The sequence below is a fragment of the Danio rerio genome, chromosome 10 (genome assembly GCF_049306965.1).
Source record: "Danio rerio strain Tuebingen ecotype United States chromosome 10, GRCz12tu, whole genome shotgun sequence".
Classification (NCBI taxonomy): domain Eukaryota; kingdom Metazoa; phylum Chordata; class Actinopteri; order Cypriniformes; family Danionidae; genus Danio; species Danio rerio.
The window spans coordinates 32,403,121-32,428,360 of NC_133185.1; the positions used below are offsets into that span (position 1 = coordinate 32,403,121).

Here is a 25,240-nt window from a genome sequence, read left to right on the forward strand (position 1 = left end):
CAAAATTCAGATAACAGCTGCAAATCTTAACATCTCAAGTGTTAAAGTTAAAAGTTCTGTCAAAGTACATAAACTGTATATTGTTAAAGGTAACAGCCCTCCTGTGACAATGCAATGATTTTTTAAAAATATTTCACAAGTGAAGTTTATTTATAAACTAATTTTAGGAGGAGCATGTGCTTATGATTGGCTGTGGCTGGTCCTGCATTATGATCCGCCAAATAGATGATTCTCTAATCGCTACAAATAACCAGAGTATCTCACCTTAGCCATCTTCGTCTTGAAGAATCCCCTCATCCACCCTTACCCCCTAATCTTGACAGGGCGGCACAGCGGTTAGCACCGTTGCCTCACAGCAAGAATGTCACTGGTTCAAGTCTTTACCTGGCCAAGTCGACATTTCTGTGTGGAGTTTACATGTTCTCCCCGTGCCTGCGTGGGTTTCCCCCCGGGCTCTCCGGTTTCCTCCCATGGGCCAAAAACCATGTAACATAAGCCAAATGACCAATCCAAATCGACACCATAGACAAGCGCTTAATCAGCAATATTTTTTTCCTTAGTTATTCCGAATTTACATTTGCCATTAACAAGTAGGGGAGTTCTCGACACCTGCCTGAGCTCAAACTCCCCTCTCACCCTGCAAATGGGAGGGAGCCTCGGGCTTAAGGATATTATGAGCTCAGGTCTCTCTCGAGACAGCATGCCAAACACATTTTATAATCAATCATCAGCTAAGTTTGAACTCTTGAAGAACTGTTTAATAGAGAAAATATATTTTCAACATTTTTAAACATAATAGTTTTAATAACTATTATCTACTAGCTAATTTAATTTGTATTTACAATGATGCCAGTATATAATATTTCACTAGTATACTAGTATTACTAGTAAACTAGCTGTATGTATACTCATAGTCAATTCTGAAATGCTATATTGTATATATTGTTTTTAAGTGCATTTTATGCAAATGAATATAGTATATTGTATATGCAAAATTATATAGAATGTTATACAATAATGCAGAGACATTTTGTAAGCAAGCAAGGTTTTTGTGGAGATGTTGTGGCTTTATCAACATTTTGCAACAACAAAGAAAATCAATATAACTTTTTTATAAACATGTTAAAGAATGCAATTAATGCCAAACAAGCAAAATCTGCATAAAGCATGCACACATTTGAATATGTGCCATACTGTATACGAGATTATTTGCAAAGTGGATTTGTCACGTTGGTATTTTTCAACTTATTTCAAATACATTTGTTTAAGCTTGACGTTTAAGATAAATGTTGTTTATAGTGAATCCCACTATAACTAAATACATGTTATTTCTTATATCTTAAACTCAGCATACTGTACTGTATATGCTATCCCTTCCGTCACTGATTAAACAACATAAAACTTCCATGATCAAACATGTTTGCTTATGTACTTTTTATTGATACAAGATAATAATGTAATTTGAAAAAAACAAACTCTCTTGGTTGTGCTGAAAGTGTGAACACTAAGGTTAAAAAATAACAGCAGTGGCATCTAAAGGCACAATGCAATCTGTGCAGATAAGTATAAGTGTGTGTGTGTGTGTGTGTGTGTGTGTGTGTGTGTGTGTGTGTGTGTGTGTGTGTGTGTTTCGCTGGCCAGTTTAAGCATAACAGCAAAGCAAAGAGGGACGAGTGGCAGGTTTATTGAGGTGCTGTCACCAGCCGTGTTTCAGGTCAGACTGACTGACAGCTGATTTAGAACAGTGCTGTTAAGCTATAAAGCAATCATAACCACCCCTGTTCCTCAGACACACTCCGTATCCCTTTCCACACTCACACAACACACTGACATATATAAACACACTGTCATCTAAACACTCAAAATCAACTTCACTACAATTCCTGGCACAAATGCACAAACAATAAACATTTTTTCCCTGTCATACACACACAAGCACATTAGTAATGGTAGTTTGAAGGGAATCTCCATAAGCGTAATGTATTTTACACTGTAAAAACCTCTAATTAAATGGCCCTACCCCCCAAAAAACAATGCTTACAATAAACCTGTTGCAAAATTTGAGAGTCAAAAGACCCCATTAAGTATGATTTTTAAGTGTTTTGAATTATAAATGTCCGCATAAACCAGTGTAATTGAGTACAACTAGGCTAAACCCAATTCATTATACAAAAAACTGTCCTTCTAAACCACCAAAACCAGCACACACACATTTAGATTCCTGTTCAAACACTTTAACTCCTGCCATGATAATCAGCTAATTATAGGTGTGCTGCGACTGCTATATCTAAACGCTCTTCTCTAATAAGGAACATTTCAAATTAGAGAACGAGCGAATGGCAGAAGAAGAAAAAAAAAAGAAAGAGAGAGAGAGAACAGGAGTGACGAATGGAGACGGCAAAAGAACTACTAGATAATTGATGCAAGCAATTACAACTTCCATGTCGGAGCAAATTGGTCGGCATTGCTCAGCATGTAAGAGCCCCTGACCTCATTATAACAGCTGCGTAGAAGAATAATCAAAATTAGCAGCGAGCTTTAAGGATCTGTGACAAACACCGAGCGGAAAGTTTGACTTGAATGTAATCGGTTTTGACTTCAGCCACCGGAGAGCTCTATCCGCAGGTCAAAAGCTACGGCGGAAACATGACCTCTCCGCAAAACGCCATGGACTGCTTCCATGTCACAGCGAAATCGAATAATAACAGTAATCATTAAGCACAACATCTATATTATATGACATAAATCTGCTCCAGCGGCCATAATTACAGGGAGGAGATTGTTTTACCACATAGCCAAAGAATCCCCCAGCATAGGCAGAACTAATAATCTACAGCCGCTAACCACGACCACTGGATTCAAATATGTTCACTGTAGAACAGGATGAGGGATACAAATCTACACAAACCGCTCAGAAGTGTTCCAGAGTGAACAATCGAGACCAAGAAAAGAATGACTTATCATTATGCTGCATTTAGAAAACATTTAGATGAGGTACTGGAAAATAACAGAGAGTAAAATCATATTGTACCTCATATATCATAATGTCTGACAAGTTTGATGCTTATGAACAATTTTAATATTTAACAATGTATTTATAAAAATTGACATCTCTGTTGACCAGTCAGCCCATGACTTTGGTCTCTCATTGGCTGTAGCTTATCACTACACCTGACATGTGGGGTTGAGTTTGCCAACCAATCCAGAATATTTAGCATGCTAGATATTGGATTTTCATCTGCGAGAATGATGACAATGATGCGTCAGTGAGTATCTTCAGTAGTTCACACATAAAGACGGCCAAATCACACGCTGATTTCTCCACTTGTTAACTTGAGCTTGATAACTTGCAAATCGGGCTCAAAATCCTGTGAACTAGGAATTGGTTAAACTTAAATTCCAATTTCGTTTTTTAACCTGGAAATCCAGGTCTGTCTAATGTATTATGAATAGCACTGCTAAGGTTAGGATTCAGACTTTATATCATCCTGACAACATTTTTAAACTAAATTCTTATTCAAATTAAGAACCCTCTCAAAATAATGGTTAACTCACCATTCTGAATAGCACTGATGTGAGGATAATACTGAATTCTGATTTAGCAAGTCTGTGTAATGATGTAGATATAAATCACTGCTGTGATCAATAATCTTAATTTACAGTATCAGAGTTTTGTGAAAAAAGCCTGAGCAAACGGTAACAATTTTTGTTGACAATTTTTAACATCGACATTTAATGTCTCACGCACTGTTAAATATGTAATGACAAAAAGACAACAAATGTTTTTATGTTGCTGTAACCTATTTTAATAAGTTAATCAAGTTTCAACAATTTTATACTAACTAAATATTTTAGTCAGTTTGATGTGTTGAAACGATTAGAAAAGTTCATTTGAATCCACAAAGAATATTAAGACAGCTCTCTCTCTCTATATTTTTTATTTATTTTTTATTTATTTATTTTTTATCATACACCATGCCCACCATTTAAGGTGACCTGTACCGATCCATACCAACCCATTCCGACCCATACCGACCCGTACCATACTACTGTGCCACTCAGTAGAAACAGGCCATATGTGAGTGTGCACAATAACTTGTAAAATGAAAGTCTTTTGTTTACATGCCTTGGGGTGCTGTATTACACTAAAACATGACCTGATGAAAATCAAAAAGGATTCAATGGTGAGTTTCACTTCACTTTTTTGGCCAAGCGCTTATGAGCTGTAGTGAAGGAGGATAAACATAAGTGGAAAAGTTTATGAAATAATTACACAAGAAAAAAGCATGAGGGTGAATAATACTTCTGTGCAACAACCAAGTGTCAGTGTGTACCGCTGCGTTTCTGTTTATCATTAACCGTCATCTAAAGTCAGGGACTGATTTTGCATGTTCACTCTGCTCATCACCAGTGAAAATACAAGAGGATGAACGCTGAAAAATATCTTCAATGACAATAACACAATATGAGCAAGTCAAAATATATATATATATGATTCTTATTCTGTTCCTTCAAATTCAAAGAAGGTCTGTGTCATCTATAGCACTGCTGAGATTACATATGAATTGATATCTGAGTTCTGTATCCAAACTGAAATCCGTATCTATTCATTCACACTTAAAATCAGGCCTGTCTTATGTTTTAAATCAATCAACTTCAAAGTTATTTGGCAAGAGTGTTTTTCATCACAAGATATTCGAAACCCTTGAGTATTCTACAATGAAAGGCGCTGGAGAGTTTTCCCCCTGTTTATTGGTTTTTGTTTTACAGGGTCACACTCAAAGTAGAGCATCCCAGTCCAGAGGGGATCGTGAAAGCAGGTTATTCACAGGCACACCATGAAAAAGCCACTTCATACCAGCATACAGGTACTAGATAACAACCATGCAAAGCATGAGCTACATTTTAGCACATAACTTCAGTCAGTCTCTACCTGTTGAACAGGAAATTCAACACAGGGTGGATGAGTAAATGAATCCTTCAAGATCAGTTGATCAAATCTGTCATTTGAAAACTCATTTTCTGACTGTAATTTCAAAATCAGCATAAGAGATTCACAAGTGAATGAGACCAAGATAAACTGCTTCCACAAGTACACTTAACACTCTTAAACCCAAACAATGCATGTCCAGCAGAGGTCTGCACGCTGTTTAAATTATCTCATTGTCTTATTATCAGAAGTGTCTGAAGACATCTACGCACTTGGTCAGACTGTAAATCAATGAATGAATCCATAAAACAACACATGCAAGGTGAACTATTTAGTGACAGAAGCTACTTTACATGTGTCAAACTAGTCCGTCCGTGATTGGGTATACTCCAAAAGCTGTGCGAGGAAGAGTGGAACAGAAAATGAAGTACTGTATACTCAGGCCTTTATTATGGTGCACAATATTGGAAAAAACTTAAATAACAAAATGTTATTTTTCTGCAATATATATAAATATAATTACAAGATCACTCTATTTGAAAAAAAAAAAACAATATCAATCAAAATCAGTTAAAATAAAAATAACACTGTATACTTTAATTGTATAATTTTTATAAGTATTTAACAGTTTAATTTAAAAAAATAATTAAATACTATCCATATTTGTTAACGTGGCAAACTTTAGAAGATCTTGTACCCAAATAGCTTGAATTCTTTGGCCCTGTTTACACTACTACAGTTGTGTTTTAAAACGCATAAGTTTTGCTACGGTTATGCCATCTGTTCACACTAGGCTAGAGTTTTTGAGGGCTGAAGAGGTTTCCGTTTCAGTGTGAATGTGGGAAAACGGAGATATCTGAAAATGAAGGCATGGCTGCAGACATTCTCCTCTGTGATTAGGGCTTTTTCCTCAATGTTAACTAGCCTAAACACAGTTCAGTCATTTATCCTCTCCTTGTACAGTAAGTTCAGACTTTGCAAGTTTGATATAAAAAAAAACTCCAGAGGAGACGTCGGGTAAATCAGTGTACTTTATAACTTCATTCACATCACCCTGGCTACGTTATTTCAGACACCAAAAATGTTGAGGCGTGGTTTAGCTACATATTTATGTAGCTAAACATAAATAAATGTAGTTAAACATAAATTTTCATTGAAAATACGTTATGACCTATATAAAAGTATAACGTACAATAAGTTTTTACAATGTGGTTACAATAATTACCATATTAACTGCACTCAGCCAAAACACATTAACTGAGAACAAGTAATAGATTTAAAAGACCAAAGTCTGGGAACATGTTGTTAGATATAGACAACAAGATAAATTAAATATTACGTTTAACAAATACATTGCAATCATATCCAGCGGTAGATTCTTGATGAACAGCCTGACGTGCACAGCTCTCATATGGGTAGATGTGCTCAAAGCACACTGCTGTGCATGCCAGAGTGTGTGTATGTGGTCATGTGATGTGCATTTTCAGCGGTATAGTAAGGACGGAGAGTTGTTCAGAAACACAAGATGAAACGCCAGTGTGGACGTGGATTATTTTTATTCTAAAATGCCGTTTTAAAACTAAAACGTATTAGTGTAAACAAGGCTTAGTCATGGCCTTAAAAACAAATCCGAATAAAAAAATCATTCACACCTTTATATTACAGTTAAACTTTGCAATGACTCCACAAACCACATATTCTTAGTTCATTATCCCAATTTGACAGACCCTGCAATGGGGCTATCACAAATTTGCACATTGCGATATTGATGCTTAAACCGTGTATTGTGATGCCCTATCACACACATTCCCTCTAAAAAAATCTGTCCCTGTTGAGTCAGTTAAAGCAATATAATATTCTCTCATTTGTATATATATATTTATGATGGCATGTGTAGGCTGTTTTCCTGAAAGTATAACAAAAGCAGAGCGAAAGGTTGACTTGGGGTTATGAGTAGTAATTCTAGTCCTCGTTATAGTGTGTTGGCAGTGAGCTAATGATGTCTTCTCTCCTACGCCAATCCATTGCACTGATGAAAAAAAAAACCCAAGAGAAAGAGCACAGTGTTGATCTTCGCTTGACGGAGAGGTCAAAAGAGGTCACACAGGACATCTTCCTCTCTTTCCCCTCCTTCTTTCCGTCCTCCCTCTCTCTCTCTCTTTCTCTCTCTCCCTCTCTCTCTTTATTCACCCGTCCCTATGCACTGCCAGCTCATTAAGCTACAAATGGTGCATCAGCCTTGTTCTCGCCAGCGGTAACCCCAAACCTTGGATAAATTGGCAGGCTTGCTGCATTTGCTCCGAAGCCCCGGGTCCCCTTTCAGCCGCGTTTGAAGCCAGTATGGCGGCACGGTTTCCCCAGGCAGGGTGGCTGGAGGCCAGGGCAAAGGGAAGTGGAGAGAAGGGGATGTGTGGTAGAGACGGGGCGAATCAAACACACATGTGTTTAGTCTCTGCGGCAGGAGTGAAATGCCATCATTATCCGGCTGCCTATCAAATAAATTGGCAATTACAGGGCGCCGGATTCCAGTAAACAGCACATTAATGCTTTTCTTTTGGTGTGTGTGTGTGTTTGCCGTGAGAAATGGGGGACGGGCATATCGTGCCCCCTGAGTGTTTGGTCCCTTTGCCCACCCGTCACCATCTTGCTGATGAGAACCAAAGCAGGAGACGATAATGAGGTCAGTCTGAGCTGAGAAAAAAAGAATAAAATCAACTCAAATATGGGAGTGGATTTAACGCCATTGCTGCTGCAGTGTCCCTCCTACCAAGGGGCCGGCCTAAAGCGGCTCTTTAACTCTCATTATGGCCTGCTAATCTGAAGAAGAGAGTCACAGGCAGCCGTTAAAAGAGAGCGAAAGCAATGCTATTACCTGCTTTTTTTGGTCGCCATAGTTACAGTACTTTGGGATTTCTGAGTAACACGTTTTATTGCTCATTCATCATTCAGGGTGGTCTTAACAGTGGCAGAGCAATGAAATATTTACATTGAGGGTCAGGTGGCAGTTTGGCCAGTTTAGTGGTCTGTCGTGTGTGTGTGTGTTTTTGGAGGTAGGGGGTGTAGCATATTAAGATGTGCTTTTGACACAAGCATACATACATACACACACACACACACACACACACACACACACACACACACACACACACACACACACACACACACACACACACACACACACACACACACACACACACACATATACATATACATACACATACAATATTTTACTAGATATGGAATTTCTATTTCAAATTTAGATTCATAATGTTATTCTATTTCAACACAGGCATGCGTACCCAGATCTGCATTTTTGGAGACTGGGAAATACGTACCCAGAGGTACATCCAGCTGCATTTCATCTGTAATATGAACAATATGGGCAGTATAACACTGACAGTTTCTGCTCCTTTTCGTGCTACTGCTGACTGTTTACCTGCGTTTGGAAGGCTTTTCTGGTGTTACCAGTTTGCTCAGTAGCTCACCATGTATGCTGATGGACTTCGAAGAATGGTGAAGATCTGGTGAAGAATGGTTCCAGAAACCAGGTCAAAGAAAACCAATAAAAAAGTAAAAAGTAAATAAATAACAAGCTGAAAATGTGGTAAAATCTGAACGTGGGGAAATCACGTAACTTCGATGCACTTAGTTTTTTTTTCTAGATTGCTTTAGAAAACACTATTGGTTGGGTTTAGCAAAGAGGGTGGGTGTGGTAATCAGTAGGTTGACATGCACAAATGGTATATACAAAAGAAATTTGAGATCATCAAAAAGTGTACACAGCGGCCTCTGTTAGATTTATGAAAAACAGTAACAGCAAGCAGACGTAGCTCTGGGTATGCATTTTGTGGCCTTCAGAAATGTAGACTTGGGTATGTATCCACGATGAGCCTGAGTTACTCTACTAACAACAAATTAGACCAATCTGATTGTAAAGTTGGAACACGCAGTCAGAATTCAGAGTTTTTGAACAGGATTTAATTATCAACCATGTTATTCAGAACAAGCAAGATGTAGCTGATATTGAATGTGAATAATGAATGTGAACAATCAGAATTCAGATTTACAGTTAGTATTTAAATTCATGAATATATTTAAAGCAGGTTTCAAGAGTTCCCACTTATATATGCTACGCGTTCATAGCAGGTTTGCTGTCCTGGGAGAGAACCCTGAGCTTGAAGATATTTGAGCCCAAGGCTACCGCCCGGTCAATAAGCATTCCCTTTGAAAAAGGGAGGAAAAGAAGGAGATGGGTGGAAGGGGGGATTCTTTTAAAACAAAGATAGAGCAGTAGGGAGAAATCGATCCATTTATTGTAAACTAGGATCACTCTGATTAGATTTTTACTGATTACAGATGAAGGCAACACAGCAAGAAGGTCGCTGGTTCGAGCCTCGGCTCAGTTGACGTTTCTGTGTGGAGTTTGCATGTTCTCCCTGCGTTTGAGTAGGTTTCCTCCGGGTGCTCCGGTATCCTCCAGAATGAATGTGTGAATGTTTCCCAGAGATGGGTTGTGGCTGGAAGGGCATTCGCTGCGTAAAAATGTGCATGGATAAGTTGGCGGTTTATTCCACTGTGGCGACCCCAGATTAATAAAGGGATTAAGGCGAAAAGAAAATGAATGAATGAATGAATGAATGAATGAATGAATGATTACAGATGAGCAGCCAGTCTTGCTCACTCATATCACATGCTTCTCTCGAAATTAGTTTATGAAACTTCACTTGATGAATCTGATTCTGAGAATCTGATTCTGAAAATGAGTGAGTGAATGAATGAATGAATATATATATTATTGGTTACAATTTTTGTGATGACCATGTACAGAATGCACATCTAACTTGTATCCATATTAAAACTCATTTAATTTCGTGCGCTACAGATGAACAAGGCTAAATATGGCTTTGGAAGATGAGTAGGTGTATGTCAAAACATATTAAGGGTAAACAATCCCTTCTAGCTTTATCATACAAATGGAATTCCACATATCTTTGCTTGTTATTTTTACCTGTCCAGTAATCAAACTATCTTGTGTTTCATCTCTACCTTTATCGGTTTCCCGCATTCCACTTACATTTCTTCATTTCCTATATCTCCCTTCTTTTCCTTCTCCTCAAGCTTTATCTCTTCGGTCTTCTCTCTCTTCCCTGACGAGAGGCTGCAGGTATCATTTCAATTTCTGATGTCAACATCAAATTACTTATTTCATTTCATGCCTGGCCAAGCATCCTATAGCTACACGCAGGAGTGGTCGCGCTCAACTCATTCTGCCGTGTCTGTTCTGACGACTCGCTTCGCCCTCCAGCTGACAGCTCTAATTATGCCCGATATCTGATAGTAGCTGCACGCACACACACACACACACACACACACACACACACACACACACACACACACACACGCACACGCACACACAGACACACACACACCTCCAATGTGGGAGCCGAGGCTTGAAGTTTAAAGAGGGTCTGTGCGAGACTGACTTCCACATGAGGCTGCATGTACGGTCTAACATCTCTAAACAAGGCTAACACAACTTTCAGTGCAGTGTAAACTGTATAGACTGTTATGACATGGATGAATGCAGTTTCAAGAGGGTTGTATATGAGAGTATGTATGTAAGGCTTCACTGATTCTGGGTAATAAAGTGAAGCTGAACGGAAAAAAAAAAGTTTAGAAAGTTTAACAAATACACATAGTTAGGTACTGTAAAAAATACAAGCTGTCAAATATATTTCAAATATGCCATATGGAATACAGTATTTTTTACAGGTTTGGATGGGTGGATTGAGTGGGTGGATGGATGATTAGATGGTTGATAAATTAATGGATGGATGAAGTTAGTGAGTTGCTGGGTGTATATATGAATGAGTTTGTGGGTGGATTTTAATGCATTGAGTGTATGGATGAATAAATGATAAATTAATATATGGATGAATAAATATATGCATAGATAATGGATGGATGGATGGATGGCTGGATGGATGGATGGATGGATGATTGGAAGGGTGGATTTGGATGAATTGAGTGTATGGATGAATGAATGATAAATTAATGGATAGATACTGGATGGATGTATGGATTGATGTATGGATGCATGGATGGATGGATGGATGGATGGATGGATGGATGGATGGATGGATGGATAGATGGAGTGAATGGGTGGGTGGATGAATGAGTTTGTGGGTGGATTTGTATGCACTGAGTGTATTGATGAATGGATGATAAATTAATAGATGAATGGACAGATAATGGTTGGATGGATGGATGGATGGATGGATGGATGGATAGATGGATGGATGAATAGGGTGGGTGGATGGATGGATTGAGTAGATGAATAGATGGATGGGCGGGTGGATGAATGGATGATAAATTAATGGGTAGAAAGATGGATGGATGGATGGATGATAAATTAATGGATGGAAGGATGGATGGATGCATATATAGATCAATAGAGGAATTTATGGGTGGAGAAATGGATGGGATAGGCAGATGAATTTTTATACTGCCCACAACATTAGAAATATAACACACACACACACACACACACACAGACAAAGAACAGTAAAAAAGATTTAGTACAAAGAGCAAATTTCAAATTCCAGCGCCTGATGTGTGTGGTTTGTGTTTTTACGGCACATCACTGATGTCTAAGCATGGTCACAGGTACATTTTTCACCGTCTTACTTCCTGTCGTCTCCACTTCTAGGGTATATAAGCATAGTGTCGCTTCAGCCTGAGTCTCCACTGAAGCTGCCAGCTGAGTAAATAGGATGTTCTTATCACCAGCCGAGCACAAACACATAGCAGAGCCTGCAGGCCTGAGGGCGCAGACAGCCTCCGCTCCTCCACCTCACACCCTGACAACACCAACATACACACAGGGGAGAGGAGAACACACTCCTATTGTTCCTGTTGGCACTGGGCCTTGTCGCTTTACACCAATGCAGTGGATATGAGAAACTGTAAAAGACTGTTTAAATATTGAACCTTGTTTTTCTTGAGTACAAGAGGAGATAAGAAAAGCCACCAACCCACTGATAAGGATCCGGTAAACATTCAATATATTTGTCTGGTTGTTTCAACTTTCATGAAGTGTATAATAACAAGAGCAATGACAAACTTATGATAAATACTAGTTCTGATGCATTTTAAACATACATTTTAACCACTATAAAGGCCAATGGCTTTCAGATGGATGAAACAGATGTTTTCCGATGTGATAGCAAATAAGACTTCATTTTGGCTTGAAAAGCAAACATTTTTCACATGAGCAAGATACCAAAGTATTCATGTAGAATAATTTCTAGTCATAAAAATTGGTAACACTTCATTTTGATAGTCCAATTGAGTATTAGTCGACGGTCTGCTTAATATCTGTTGATACTGTTGTTAAAAAGACATTTAACTGACTATAGGAAACTTTGGAAGTTAATGTTAACTTACACTGACCCTAACCCCAACCTAAAAGTCTACTTATAATCTAATAAGAATTAGTTGGCATATAGATGCAATGTAACTTAAATTCAACTTAAAGACCATCAAAATAAAGTGTGACCAAAACAATCATAATATTTTTCATCTATTCCCAATGGATTTTCCAGGTATGAACAACATGAAGTTCCAAACAATGCACTGTAAATGAGCTTCGTAAGAAAAACTGAAATGTTGACAAAGCGTTGTTTTTTGGTTAGTTTATAGAAAGTGATGCAAATCATTTGGTTACTCACGTCCGTCAATCTGTCTCTGGAGCTGCTCCGGATGGAGGGTTTGGATTCGCCGCTGACACTCTCGCTATCGCTGTCTTTACAGTTGTTCTGGCCTGGCTTCAGCTGGAAAACATAATAAAGAAAGTAAAAATAGGTGATTGGATCCAGAAAGAAAGGTAGTAAAAGATATTATGTGCTAGAGCATATGACACAACACTGATGTGCTTTGGATAACACTATTTAAATACAAAAACATATTGGAACTATGTATTAAAAACATTACATTTGGATAAGGCCAAGACTAGGAATCAGCACTGGTAAAATTCAGAAATTGGATGTGGGTTTATTCATGTTTTTGATCATAAACATAATAAAGGCAGTAATATTGTGAAATGGAGTAACAGTTTTAGATAACCATTGTCTATTTTAAAGGGGTGGTCCACTACAATATCATATTTTAAACTTTAGTTTATGTTTAAAGTAGCTGTGTGTACATAAAGAACATCTCTGACTGTAATACGCGCAAAGTTCAATGCAAAGGGAGACATACAATGCAAAGCCTACAGCGAACTAAGTTTGGGGAACACCACAAAAACGCATGCGGGTTAACGATATCAAAAGCCCTTCAGATTACGCACATACACCCGGCGCAAACACTTTCCGTGCAATCTACATCTTAAATAACGAACTTTCAAAAGATATGTGAATGTTTCATTTAACTATATATAATATATATATATATATATATATATATAAATGACACCTGTCAGACATCATTTTAATGAGCAGGCGTTTGGTTTAGCTGTGTCCTCTTCATTTTCTGTGTGATTCAGACTCAAACTGCTGTGGCTAACACTTACACTGACTGAAAGTATTTACACAACAGCCCAGCAAACAATTTTGTTTTTAATAGAAATTTACATCTAAACGTAGACAGCTTGGCTAAAAAAGGCTAAACTTGGGCTGTCAGTGAAAATCTAATATATATCTAAGAATAGTCCAAAATTAGACTAGCCGTCAAATAGACAGACTATATGCTTAGTCGTTTATTTGTGTTTATTTGATGACTACTCTAGTTTTGGCCTATTCTTAGACATCTATTGGAGTTTCACTGATAGCCCAAATTTAGCCTCGTTTTAGCCAAGACAACTATATTTAGACGTGTATTAGATATCTATTAGACATATTTTAAAAGCAAAAAAATGCTTGCTGACAGAAAGCGCGTGCTAGTAGAGGCGTTACGCTTCCTGGTAATGTAAAGCTGATCCACGAATTAAAGCTCATTATTTTAGCTGACCAATCAGAGCCTCTTGAGGGCAAGCTTTTCAGTGGAACTAGGAAATATGATTTAGTTTTCATGTTAGCTGAGTAGCAGTATATAATTAAAGTAAGACATATAAAAAAATTATTCATATTTTTTTCTTTACAAACGAAGTATGAGCACACAATGCTTTGCACCTTATAAACACAACCAAGCCTTAAAAATACACTTTGGACCACCCTAGTAATGTATTACTGTTTTGTCCAAATAAATCATTACTTCAGTCTTTAACGTTGCATGATCCTTTAGAAATATCTTCAATAACTGCTTTTGTTTTCAAGACATTTCTTAAATGAATAAAAAATATTGTACATCTATAAACGGGTGCTAAGCTGCCTTGTATAGTAAAAAATAGTTTGAACATATGCCATACTTGCTTTTCCTAAGGCCACAAGAAATGTATTTGTGAATTACAGTGAAGTGACACAACTGATATTTACACTACACACAATTTCACACGATACAGAACATACTTGTTTAATAGTCATAAATTAAGTGTCAACCAAATAAAGTACCTATTTTCCCTAGCGTTATTTTCCCAACCCAGATCCTGGAGGCACACCAACAGCACACACTGATATCTTGCTTATCTGAACAATCTATATCAGGTTCTGGAGTGTAAACTAATAAGCCGATGAGTTGATTAATGTTTGTTTTTCTTGGGTAACTTTGAAATGTGGGTTGTTAGTGTGCCTTAAAGAGCAGAGTTGGAAAACAATGTTACATATTAGGCAATTTTGGAAGCAGTGAATGTTTTTGCATTGCCCAGAAAAGAAACGAGAGTAAAGAAAGAGGAGAAAAAAATGTAAATCCAATCGATAAATAAGTCTATAAATATCATCAATCCAGACATGTCAGATATTTCATTCAGAAAGGCTAATTGTGTGTGAGGGATTAAGAGTGTAGATTTACGGCATGATAAATGCATGTTAATCCTGTAATCTTGTTAGTTTTTCATGTCTTTTTGGTGAAAGTCGAAAGTAAAAGTTTTCCTGTGTGATGCTAATTGTCATCCACTCAACGTATAACTTTTGCTGTAATCAGGTGTCTTCACCACAGTTAGGGTTTGAATGGTCAAGCATGTCAGTGTTCAGAAAAAAATATTAATAAAAAAAATAAAATTTTTGCTCCAATCCAGCACAAACTGTTCTGTTTGATTTGTTTGGGTGGAAATGTCAGTATAAAACAAAAGTTTAGTCAGACGATGGAATACACATCTGAGTCTCATTTCTCACATCAGGCTACACTGCATTGTGCTTTTTTGCACAATGTTTCATTTGACCTACCTCTGCTTGTGCTTGGTTCATAAAAATAGCTGACACTTAATTTAACATTGTCACTTTTGCACTTGTTCTTAATGCATTTTAAATGCAAATGAAACTTTTAAACTATTAAAAACTAGTTGTCGTTTTCCATTTTCCAGAACTTTGAATTAAGACTCTGAGAATACATGCTATAGATCGATAAATGAATGAACGAATAAACTAACAAACAAACGAATGAACGCACAAACATTCAAACCGACGAACCAACCAACGAACCAACCAAAGAACCAATGAACGAACAAACCAATGAACAACTGAACCAATGAACCAACCAATGAATGAACCAACCAATTAACTCAATAATTCAATAATTAAATCAATCAATTAACCAACCTATCAATCAATCTTTTTAGTCATATTATTAACCTGATTTACATGATTTTAGCCAGAGAAGTCATACTTGAAGAGAAAACTACCTCATCATTTATTCACTCTCGTGTGGTTTTAAACCTTCATGAGTTTCTTTTCTTCTGTTTCTTTTCTTCTGTTGAAGAATGCTGGTTGCTGATTGACATACATACTGCAGTTGGAAAAAAAGTTGATATGGAAGTCAATGTATGCCAGCTACCAGCATTCTTCAAAAAAAAAAAAAATGTATGTGTGAAGAAATTGGTGTGAGTGTAAGTAATACCTGAATTTCATTTTTATTAAACTGTCCCTTTACTATCAGATTTGTGAGAAACTGAAATCAAATTTCGCGAAACTACATCAAAAGCAGTTTTCCATTCGGTAAGCCCTCACGCAAGAACCAAAGATTCACAGCAGGTGTCCTTCAGCAGACTACAAATCATAAAGAACAAGAGCAGAGCACAGAGGAGAAGGACGGAGGCGGGGGGACAGGAGGAGGACGCAAAATCCCAAAACATCTGAGGCCCCAGTAAAGTCTGGAGAACAATGCCATACTCCTGGGACCCAGCAACTGTCGTCAAGGTCTGCAATTTACGTCTTCTGAAGCTCTGCCATTCAGACGGGCTGTTTCCGCAGCCCTCGCCCTGCCAAAACCCTGCGCCTTCATCTCCCAGCACATAAAAACCCAGTTTTATGCGTGGAGATGAGCAGTAAATGACTGCAGTGTCACTTAATGGAAAAAGCAGAGTAGGCCACGGCGCACTGGGGGGTTGTTTACCGAGATGGAGAGATAGATAGAGGCGCTCATTTCTTTTCCTATCGTTCCCTCCCAGACATTCCCTTTTTCTCTGTCTTGCTCGCTCCTTCATACTTCCCCATTACGTAGGAGAATAAAAACAGATTCTTTGCGATAGTTCTTGACAAAGGCAGTGGGGCGGAGGGAGGGAGTAAAATGAGGGTTGGAGAATATCTCTTTTCACTGGCGCAGGCTGCGGGTTGTTAAAGGCGCACAGGCGGGATAAGGGACTGCGGGGAAGAGGGCCCTTGAGTAAAGCACATAATTAAAATGAAACTGTTCCTTTTCTGTAGCCATTAGCTATGTGAAAGGATCTCTCTCAGAGGGAGAGCTCAGTGACTCCAGGCAGAGACGCTTGCTTCTACCAGCAGGCCACCATGATAAGAGGAGAGAGAGAGAGAGAAAGAGGAAGACAGAGAGAGAAAGAGAGAGGGATGGTTGACAAAGGAGGACAAGAAACTATAAGCTCTGAGGTTGATGCATGGGTCACTGAAGTGCTTTTTTATGCACAAAAGTCTCATTTCTTTTGCAAAGTAATGTGTAAATGTGTAAACTGCTTTTGATTTTTGAACCCGCTTTTAAAATGTCTTCAGTCCTACTTTCGGATGTATAGCTATGGAAAAAAATAAGAACAATAAAAACAATAAGAAGAAGAAGAAGAAGAAGAGGAAGAGGAAGAAAAAGAAGAAGAAGAGTAATAATGATAATAATAATAATAACGATATATTAAGGCGACGTAGTGGCACAGTAGGTAGTGCTGTCGCCTCACAGCAAGAATGTCGCTGGGTCGTTGGGTCGTTGGTTCGATCCTCGGCTCAGTTGGCGTTTCTCCCTGCGTTCGTGTGGGATTCCTCAGGGTACTCCGGTTTCCCCCACAATCCAAAGACATGTGGTACAGGTGAATTGGGTAGGCTAAATTGTCCGTAGTGTATGAGTGTGTGTGTGAATGTGGATGTTTCCCAGAGATGGGTTGCAACTGGATGGGCATCCGCTGCATAAAAATGTGCTAGGCATGAATAAGAGCTAAGACTGGTTAAGACAACTTGATAAATGCTTAATTAAAAGGATTTTAGATTAGCATCGCCTAGTTCAAATGATAAGACAATGTCTGAGGTAATAGATTTTGGCTGTAAAAATCCTGGTCATCAATATTACAGTCATTCATTAGACATTCCTGACAGCCTGCAGAAATGCTCTATATATGTGTAGACTTCAGTGCAGGGCTTTAGTCTGCTATTATTTATGTTGGTAAGTACTTGCATGCCTATAGAAAAAAAATATGACATCTTATTTCATAAAGTTATGTTTTTGTAGTTTACAAAGTGACAATAAAGGTACCATTAAAAAAACAACAACATTCAAACCAGTTTTAAATATTCAAACCAGTTCAAAACTATAAAATGAACAGCCAAAATGCATACAAAATGTAATCACAAAAAAACAACGTACTATAATCCATACAAATAATGTATCTTTGTTAAAAGACATTACACATATATTTAATTCAGAGTTTGACATTAAATTCAAACATTAACACAGAAGCTGAGCACAGAGAGTTCATATTTTACTAGCATTACAAGAACGTCGAAGCGATGTGAGATTTGTTATTAGCTTTCCCCACTCAATTCCACTTAATGCCTCTTAAACAGCCTTTGAAAAATGAACAAGCACTTTTTCCTGAAGGCATGCGGGTCATTTTTTATGAGTTCTCCGAGTAATTTCTGAAGCGATTTGATTAATAGAGGCGTTAAACTAAAAAAAAGAAAAGTGCAATGGTAGCCACAATGAATTACCATCATCAAAAAGTTCAGAGCAAATCGGGTTTCCACCCACAGTCAATAAATCAGGAATCTGTCTATAAAAATACACGCATCATTCATTACTCCGCTTTTAAGGTACCGTACAAACTCTAAAATTAGTCTGATGTCTAGACGTATAAAGCATGATATCTATTGTGCTGCTTTTTATTGCTCCCATGCTCGTTCTAGCACTACTCAGCTTGGTTTTGGCATATGATCGTTACCTACTGCTGCTCGCTAGATTAACTGTCATAACAAACTTAATGCATTTCCTTGTAAAAACGATCGTTCTTGGGAAAGCGAGCATCTCCCATATGTACGTGCGAGGAAGTGTGTACATAAAATGTTGTTTATGAGCGTGTATGTGTGTGTGGATGCGTGCATACGGGCGTCTGTGGGTTTTCGCAGTCTTGCTTGTGCAATCATAATGACGCTAATGAAGACTGACAGCTCCACCAGGTTGCACCATAAGGATAAACTCCTTTAACAACCCTGAGAGCAGAGCCTGGGTAAAGATTCCCCCTCCAGGAAGATAACAAACAGATGGTTTTCATATTCCGGCAACTAATTCCTCAACAATTAAAAAACACAGTAAGACATTAGCATCTAATGAAACATTTAAACTACCAGTAAGTGCATCTGCCATTAATTTCAACACAGTAAGTTCTTGTTTCGCCTCAATCTGTTCCCTGTTAGGGCTGATTTCTCCCTCCCCTCTGTCGGAGTTTACTGAAGTATAGAATTAACAACTGTTTTCAATAAGCAGTCAGCATGATTCCCTGGCACAAAAGCCTCCGCGCTATTAAGTGAAGTTTATTCATAAACTAATTTCGAGAGGATCACGTGCTTATGATTTATCACGTCCAGTCTCGCATTTGCTAATCACTAATCTTCCAATCATATGAGCCCTAAGGCACCATAAATAGTCTAAGTTTTCAGTTCACTTTATCTTCGTTTGGAAGAAGCAGCTTCACCGTAGCTAGCTCCGTTGAAGAACCAACTCTAAACCAGCATGGACAACTAAAGCAGCAACAAGCTACAATCTTCAGGATCTTCATTTGGAAGAACGCTCTGCTCTGCTCATCAACTACAAAAGCTACAAGTGCTACAAGCTACAAAAGCTTCAAGCTACAATCTACAATATACAATCTAAAAGCTTCAATCTACAAGCTACAATATACAAGCTACAGCAACAACAACAACAACTACTATTGCTACCATTTCAAACAACTACAACTCCAACAATTTCATCAACAGCTTAAACAACAACACCAAAACCTTCCACTTCAAAGAGCCTCCACAACGCATCTGCTGTGTCTTCAACCTTATTTCCCAGCAAGATATAAGCCAAACTCCAAAGCTATTGCAATAAAACGGAACCCTCACCTTCTCCTAGCAGTACACATGCTATCCATCGTTTAACAGATTGTTTGCTGGAATGTGTTCAGCAGAGCAGCAGCTCCAGCCACAAACAATGTTGAATTTGATCAACAAAATGGCCGCCAGGCTTTTTGCACCTTTTGCATGGCCTGACTGAAACTCCTTAAGCCAATAGCTGTAAAGATAAGCGTCTCCATCCAATGAGCTAAAAGACTGGAGATGGTCCCGCCCTCTCTCTTGACTCTGTTGCAAAGACCTTATGAATGAATAGGCCAGACACGCTTGTAAATTTAGTTAAAAAAAAAAAAAAAAAATATATATATAAAATTCCATTTGACATTTAACTTCTGAAAAGATTATTACCCAACCAGTAAATATTAACAAGCTATTGAAAAACATTATGCCATCAAGCACAGAAGTCCAATTGTAATACGCCAGCGACTCATGTGTTGATTTACAAGCGTCATATAAGATTATATAGCAAGTCAGTCGGATGTGAAAACGGCAAAGAAACAAACTTCCCACTTGACTGTTATAAATACAAATTTAAACTTCACTATCACTTCACATGCTCAGTCTTCAAGGGGTACCAGTTTTCCAGGACCACCAGACTAGCCATATCCCATGTCCTCAGCTCTCCATTCATCTGTCATCCCGTTACGAGACGAACACCCACCCCTACCATCCTTGCACATCGTATTAATGAAGTCATCGGACCATGCATTATCAAAAGCGCTTCCATTTACAGCCGCCCATGCCCTTATTAAGATGCCTCGCATGGATATAAACTAAAACAATTTTCATGTCTGCCATACTTGTATTATTTTGCAAAGATTTAATTTCTGATTCTCTTTGTTTTTTCTATTTTAGAGATCATGACTGCTGGCTCCAGAAGCTGACCCTCATCCAACCTATTACACTCCACATCCTCTTCACAAAGGATACATTCCATTTTTCACTTTATCCAATCTGTCCTAACCTGCAGTCTGCAACCTCCGAACCTGAAACCGTCGATTATCTTATTAAAAAGAAATCGACAACAACTTCATGATTGGAACTCCAAGGCTCCTCCTTTTAATATCTCGCGCATTAGCCCCATTGGTGTCGCTACTCAAAAATGTTCTGGCAAAAACGCCTTGTAGTCGACCTTTCGTCCCAACACAATTGCTCCTTTCCTAGCATTAACAGCACTATCCCATTGGACGAATATTTACTTAACTACCACGACATTGATCAAGAGATCTCTCTCATAAAGATAGCCAGTCGTAACACCTGGCTAGCCAAAGAAGACATTTCCCCTACCTTTAAAATCATGCCAATCCACCCAGACTTCTGGCACCTTTTGGCATTTATTGGCGAAATCAATTCTATTTTTCGGATGCAAAAGCAGCCCAAAAAATATTTGACATAATGTCAGAAGCTTTATGCTGGATTCTGTCTAATATTTACGAAATACCATACCTCATTCACCTTCTAGGCGATTTTCTTATTTCCCCCCCGTCATCTCCTCCAGCCAAACACCTAGCGATCACCCAGCAGGTTTTCGCTGATCTCGGAAGGACCCAGTACTTCAATCGAATTTCTGGGTATTAATCTAGACTCGCGTAAATTCCAAGCATCCCTTCCTAAAGAGAAAATCAATCGAATAATTTCTCTATCCCAAATTTTCCTTGAAAAACAGATGTGCACACAACGAGAACTCCTACCAATTCTCGGCCATCTAAATTTCGCTATGCGCATTATTCCTTTCATTTCCCACCTCCATCAATTATCCACCACAGTTCATGGTTTAGAAGAAACAATTTTTCTCTCCAAACCCAGTCGCGATGAACTTTGCTTATGGATCTCTTTCCTTAAGCAATGGAACGGCTGTTCCTTTTTCTACAGCGACTTGATTGCATCCCCTATTGACATCAACACATACACAGACGCTGCCCCTCCAATAGGTTACAGTGGCTAATATAAAGGACACTGGTTTGTTTCAACATGGCCAACCCAATTGTAATTCCATTCCAAAGACCAATGTTTTTCAGCCCTCTTCAAATTCTACCCTATCATCGCAGCAGCCATCCTGTGGGGGGACGAATGGTCTACATCTAGCATTCTCTTTCACTGCGATAACGAAGCTACAGTGCATTGCATTAACAAAGGGCGCTCCCACTCCCAATCGCTTATGCCATTTTTAAGACACCTTATCTGGATATCTGCTAAAAAACAATTTATCATGATTGCTGAACATGTACCTGGTTGCAAAAACCAAATCGCTGACTCTCTCTCTCTCTCATTTCTCTTTGCAGATATTCTGGCAACTAGCCCCGGAAGCAGACCCTCACCCAACGCCGGTCCCTCCTTATTCAGTAACGATATTTCCATAAACCACCCCCTTCATAATCTTCATCAAACTTCTCTATCTCTTATCCTACAAGCAATAGCTACCAGAACCCTCAATGCATACCTCACAGCATGGAATTCGTTCAAACAATTCCATACCATGCTAGACAACCCATTACACTCAAAATCCTTACCTCATGCATCTACACCCTCTGTAAAGGTTACATTTCCTCCCATACAGCCCGCACCTTAGATGCTATGTTCAATCTAGCATTTTTTGGGGGGTTTCTTAAATGTTCTGAATTAACAGTTACATCCAAATTTAACCCTCTACTCCACCCCACCATCTCAGATCTAGCTTTGCAAGACAGGGAAACTATCTCTTTCCTTATCAAACAAAGCAAAACAGATTAATTCCAGAGAGGACACTCTATCCTCATTTTCAATATTCCTTCACCTACACGCCCATTCCAAACCCTCTTAGCCTAGAAAATCTCAAGAGGCTAACCCACTGGCCCCGCTTTTTACTGATGACGCTAACCGTCCAGTATCTCGATTCTGGTTTCAAAAACACCTTAAAGAAATCTTTCGCCTATCAGGTTTTTTCCCAGAGCCCTTTTCCAGCCACTCATTCAGGATTGGCGCAGCCACTACAACGGGCTCTCACACCATCAGATCCAGACCCTTGGTCGCTGGTCTTCTGAAGTTTTCAAATCTTATATACGTCTCAGTAAATACCACCTCAAGAAAGCCCAACAGGCTTTAACCAACCCCCAAGCACCTCCTCACACGGCTCCAACTCAAAAAGGTGTCTAACAGAGCCTCGACTCTCGCAAGAGTCATCCAAACCAAACCCCGCAGAAGCCCAATTGTCCACCCATGGCACCCTTACATGTTTGCCAAGGACTCCCTCAAGGGCCATTGCAGTTAGCATCTTCTGCAATCACCAATAGCTATTTACAGATGCAGACGTTTGTATCCACATGTTCTTTGCGCATTTACTGCGATTGTACATATGTATTATATTTGTGCTTGTTCCCTTCTTCCAACTTTTCCAAATCTTTTATCCTTATAACCCTACTTTTCAGCCTCTCGTTCCTTTCTTCTCTACACTCCACTCCCAACTAATCTATTTTACACTCTACCTCTAATGATCTTGTTTCTCCTGTCTAGACTCTTCAGACACCCGAAGGGGCCCCCTTGAGCTCCAACTCTCGCAGGATTCGGCCATAGCGGCCACAGTCCTTTCTTCTTCACGATGTTACCTATTCTTTTTCCGCCTAGACTCTTTCTCCAAGCTCCAAACCCCGCAGGGGTCCGCTCAAGCTAAAACTTCTTCACTCTACTTCAACTACCTCTCTTCTCCTTATGACTCACCCTCTAGCTCTGACCCCCACAGGGGTCGCTCCGAGCCCCAATCTCTCGCAAGAGTTATCCAAATCCTCTTTCCCACTCACTGATATCTATCTCCTCCTATCCGCAATCTATCCTCAAGCTCTGACCTCCACAAAGGTCGCTCAGAGCTCCAACTCTCACAAGAGTTACTCTCTTCCACTCACTGCTACCTATCTCCCCCTATCTACACTCTACCCCCAAGCTCTGACCTCCACAGAGGTTGCTTCAAGCTCCAACTCTCGCAAGAGTTACTCTCTTCCACTCATTGCTCCTCCCAGCTACACTCTACCCTCAAGCTCAAACCTCCGCAGAGGTCACTCCTATCTACACCCTACCCTCAAGCTCAAACCTCCGCAGAGGTCACTCCTATCTACACCCTACCTTCAAGCTCAAACCTCCGCAGAGGTCACTCCTATCTACACCCTACCTTCAAGCTCAAACCTCCGCAGAGGTCGCTCCTAGCTACACTCTACCCTCAAGCTCAAACCTCCGCAGAGGTCACTCCTATCTACACTCTACCCTCAAGCTCAAACCTCCGCAGAGGTCACTCCTATCTACACCCTACCCTCAAGCTCAAACCTCCGCAGAGGTCACTCCTATCTACACCCTACCCTCAAGCTCAAACCTCCGCAGAGGTCACTCCTATCTACACCCTACCTTCAAGCTCAAACCTCCGCAGAGGTCGCTCCTATCTACACCCTACCCTCAAGCTCTAACCTCCGCAGAGGTCACTCCTATCTACACCCTACCCTCAAGCTCAAACCTCCGCAGAGGTCACTCCTATATACACCCTACCTTCAAGCTCAAACCTCCGCAGAGGTCGCTCCTATCTACACCCTATCCTCAAGCTCAAACCTCCGCAGAGGTCACTCCTATCTACACCCTACCTTCAAGCTCAAACCTCCGCAGAGGTCACTCCTATCTACACCCTACCTTCAAGCTCAAACCTCCGCAGAGGTCGCTCCTAGCTACACTCTACCCTCAAGCTCAAACCTCCGCAGAGGTCACTCCTATCTACACTCTACCCTCAAGCTCAAACCTCCGCAGAGGTCACTCCTATCTACACCCTACCCTCAAGCTCAAACCTCCGCAGAGGTCACTCCTATCTACACCCTACCCTCAAGCTCAAACCTCCGCAGAGGTCACTCCTATCTACACCCTACCTTCAAGCTCAAACCTCCGCAGAGGTCGCTCCTATCTACACCCTACCCTCAAGCTCTAACCTCCGCAGAGGTCACTCCTATCTACACCCTACCTTCAAGCTCAAACCTCCGCAGAGGTCGCTCCTATCTACACCCTACCCTCAAGCTCTAACCTCCGCAGAGGTCACTCCTATCTACACCCTACCCTCAAGCTCTAACCTCCGCAGAGGCCGCTCTAAACTCAAACTCTCACAAAGCTCCATCTTTCGTAAGAGCTACTCTCCTCCACTCTCTGCTCCATACCTTCACTCTACTCTGGCCCCCGCAGGGGTCACTTAGAGCTCCAACTCCCACAAGATTCACTCAAAGTTCTCTTTCCACTGCTTCAAACCACCTATTCTCCCCTTCTTCTTAACCCCGAAAACCATGAACCCCGCAGGGGTTCCTTCAAACTCTAACTCCAGCAAGAGTTATCAGAATCCTCTTTTCACCCTTATTAATCCTATCTAATTAATGCCCATGCATTTAACCTCTTTCCTTCTATTATATCCAGCAGCCGGATATAGCTCTAAATTTCCTGCCTTTTGGGGGGTTTTTTCTTCGAATACGCAGCTGCTGTCCCGAGCGATTAATTTCTGCATTTTGGGGAGTTCTGAGATCCACCGAGCTCAGGCTCCCTTCTTGCTCTGCCAACGGGAGGAAGCCCCGGGCTCGAGGAGCCCTTGAGCTCGGGGCTCTCTCCCGGGACAGCATGCCAAATAAGC

At 39.8% G+C, this 25,240-nt stretch overlaps 1 protein-coding gene across 31 annotated transcripts in view; it reads right to left on the reverse strand.

Annotated features, from left to right (window-relative positions):
* The window catches only part of auts2a (activator of transcription and developmental regulator AUTS2 a), a 761,138-nt gene that overhangs the window by 306,850 nt on the left and 429,048 nt on the right, over positions 1 to 25,240 (reverse strand). For all 31 annotated transcript variants that reach the window (XM_073914868.1, XM_073914858.1, XM_073914863.1 and 28 more), the window contains one exon: positions 12,661 to 12,762. In XM_073914868.1, the coding sequence (XP_073770969.1) occupies positions 12,661 to 12,762 (102 nt within the window). The remainder of the gene's footprint in view (positions 1 to 12,660; positions 12,763 to 25,240) is intronic.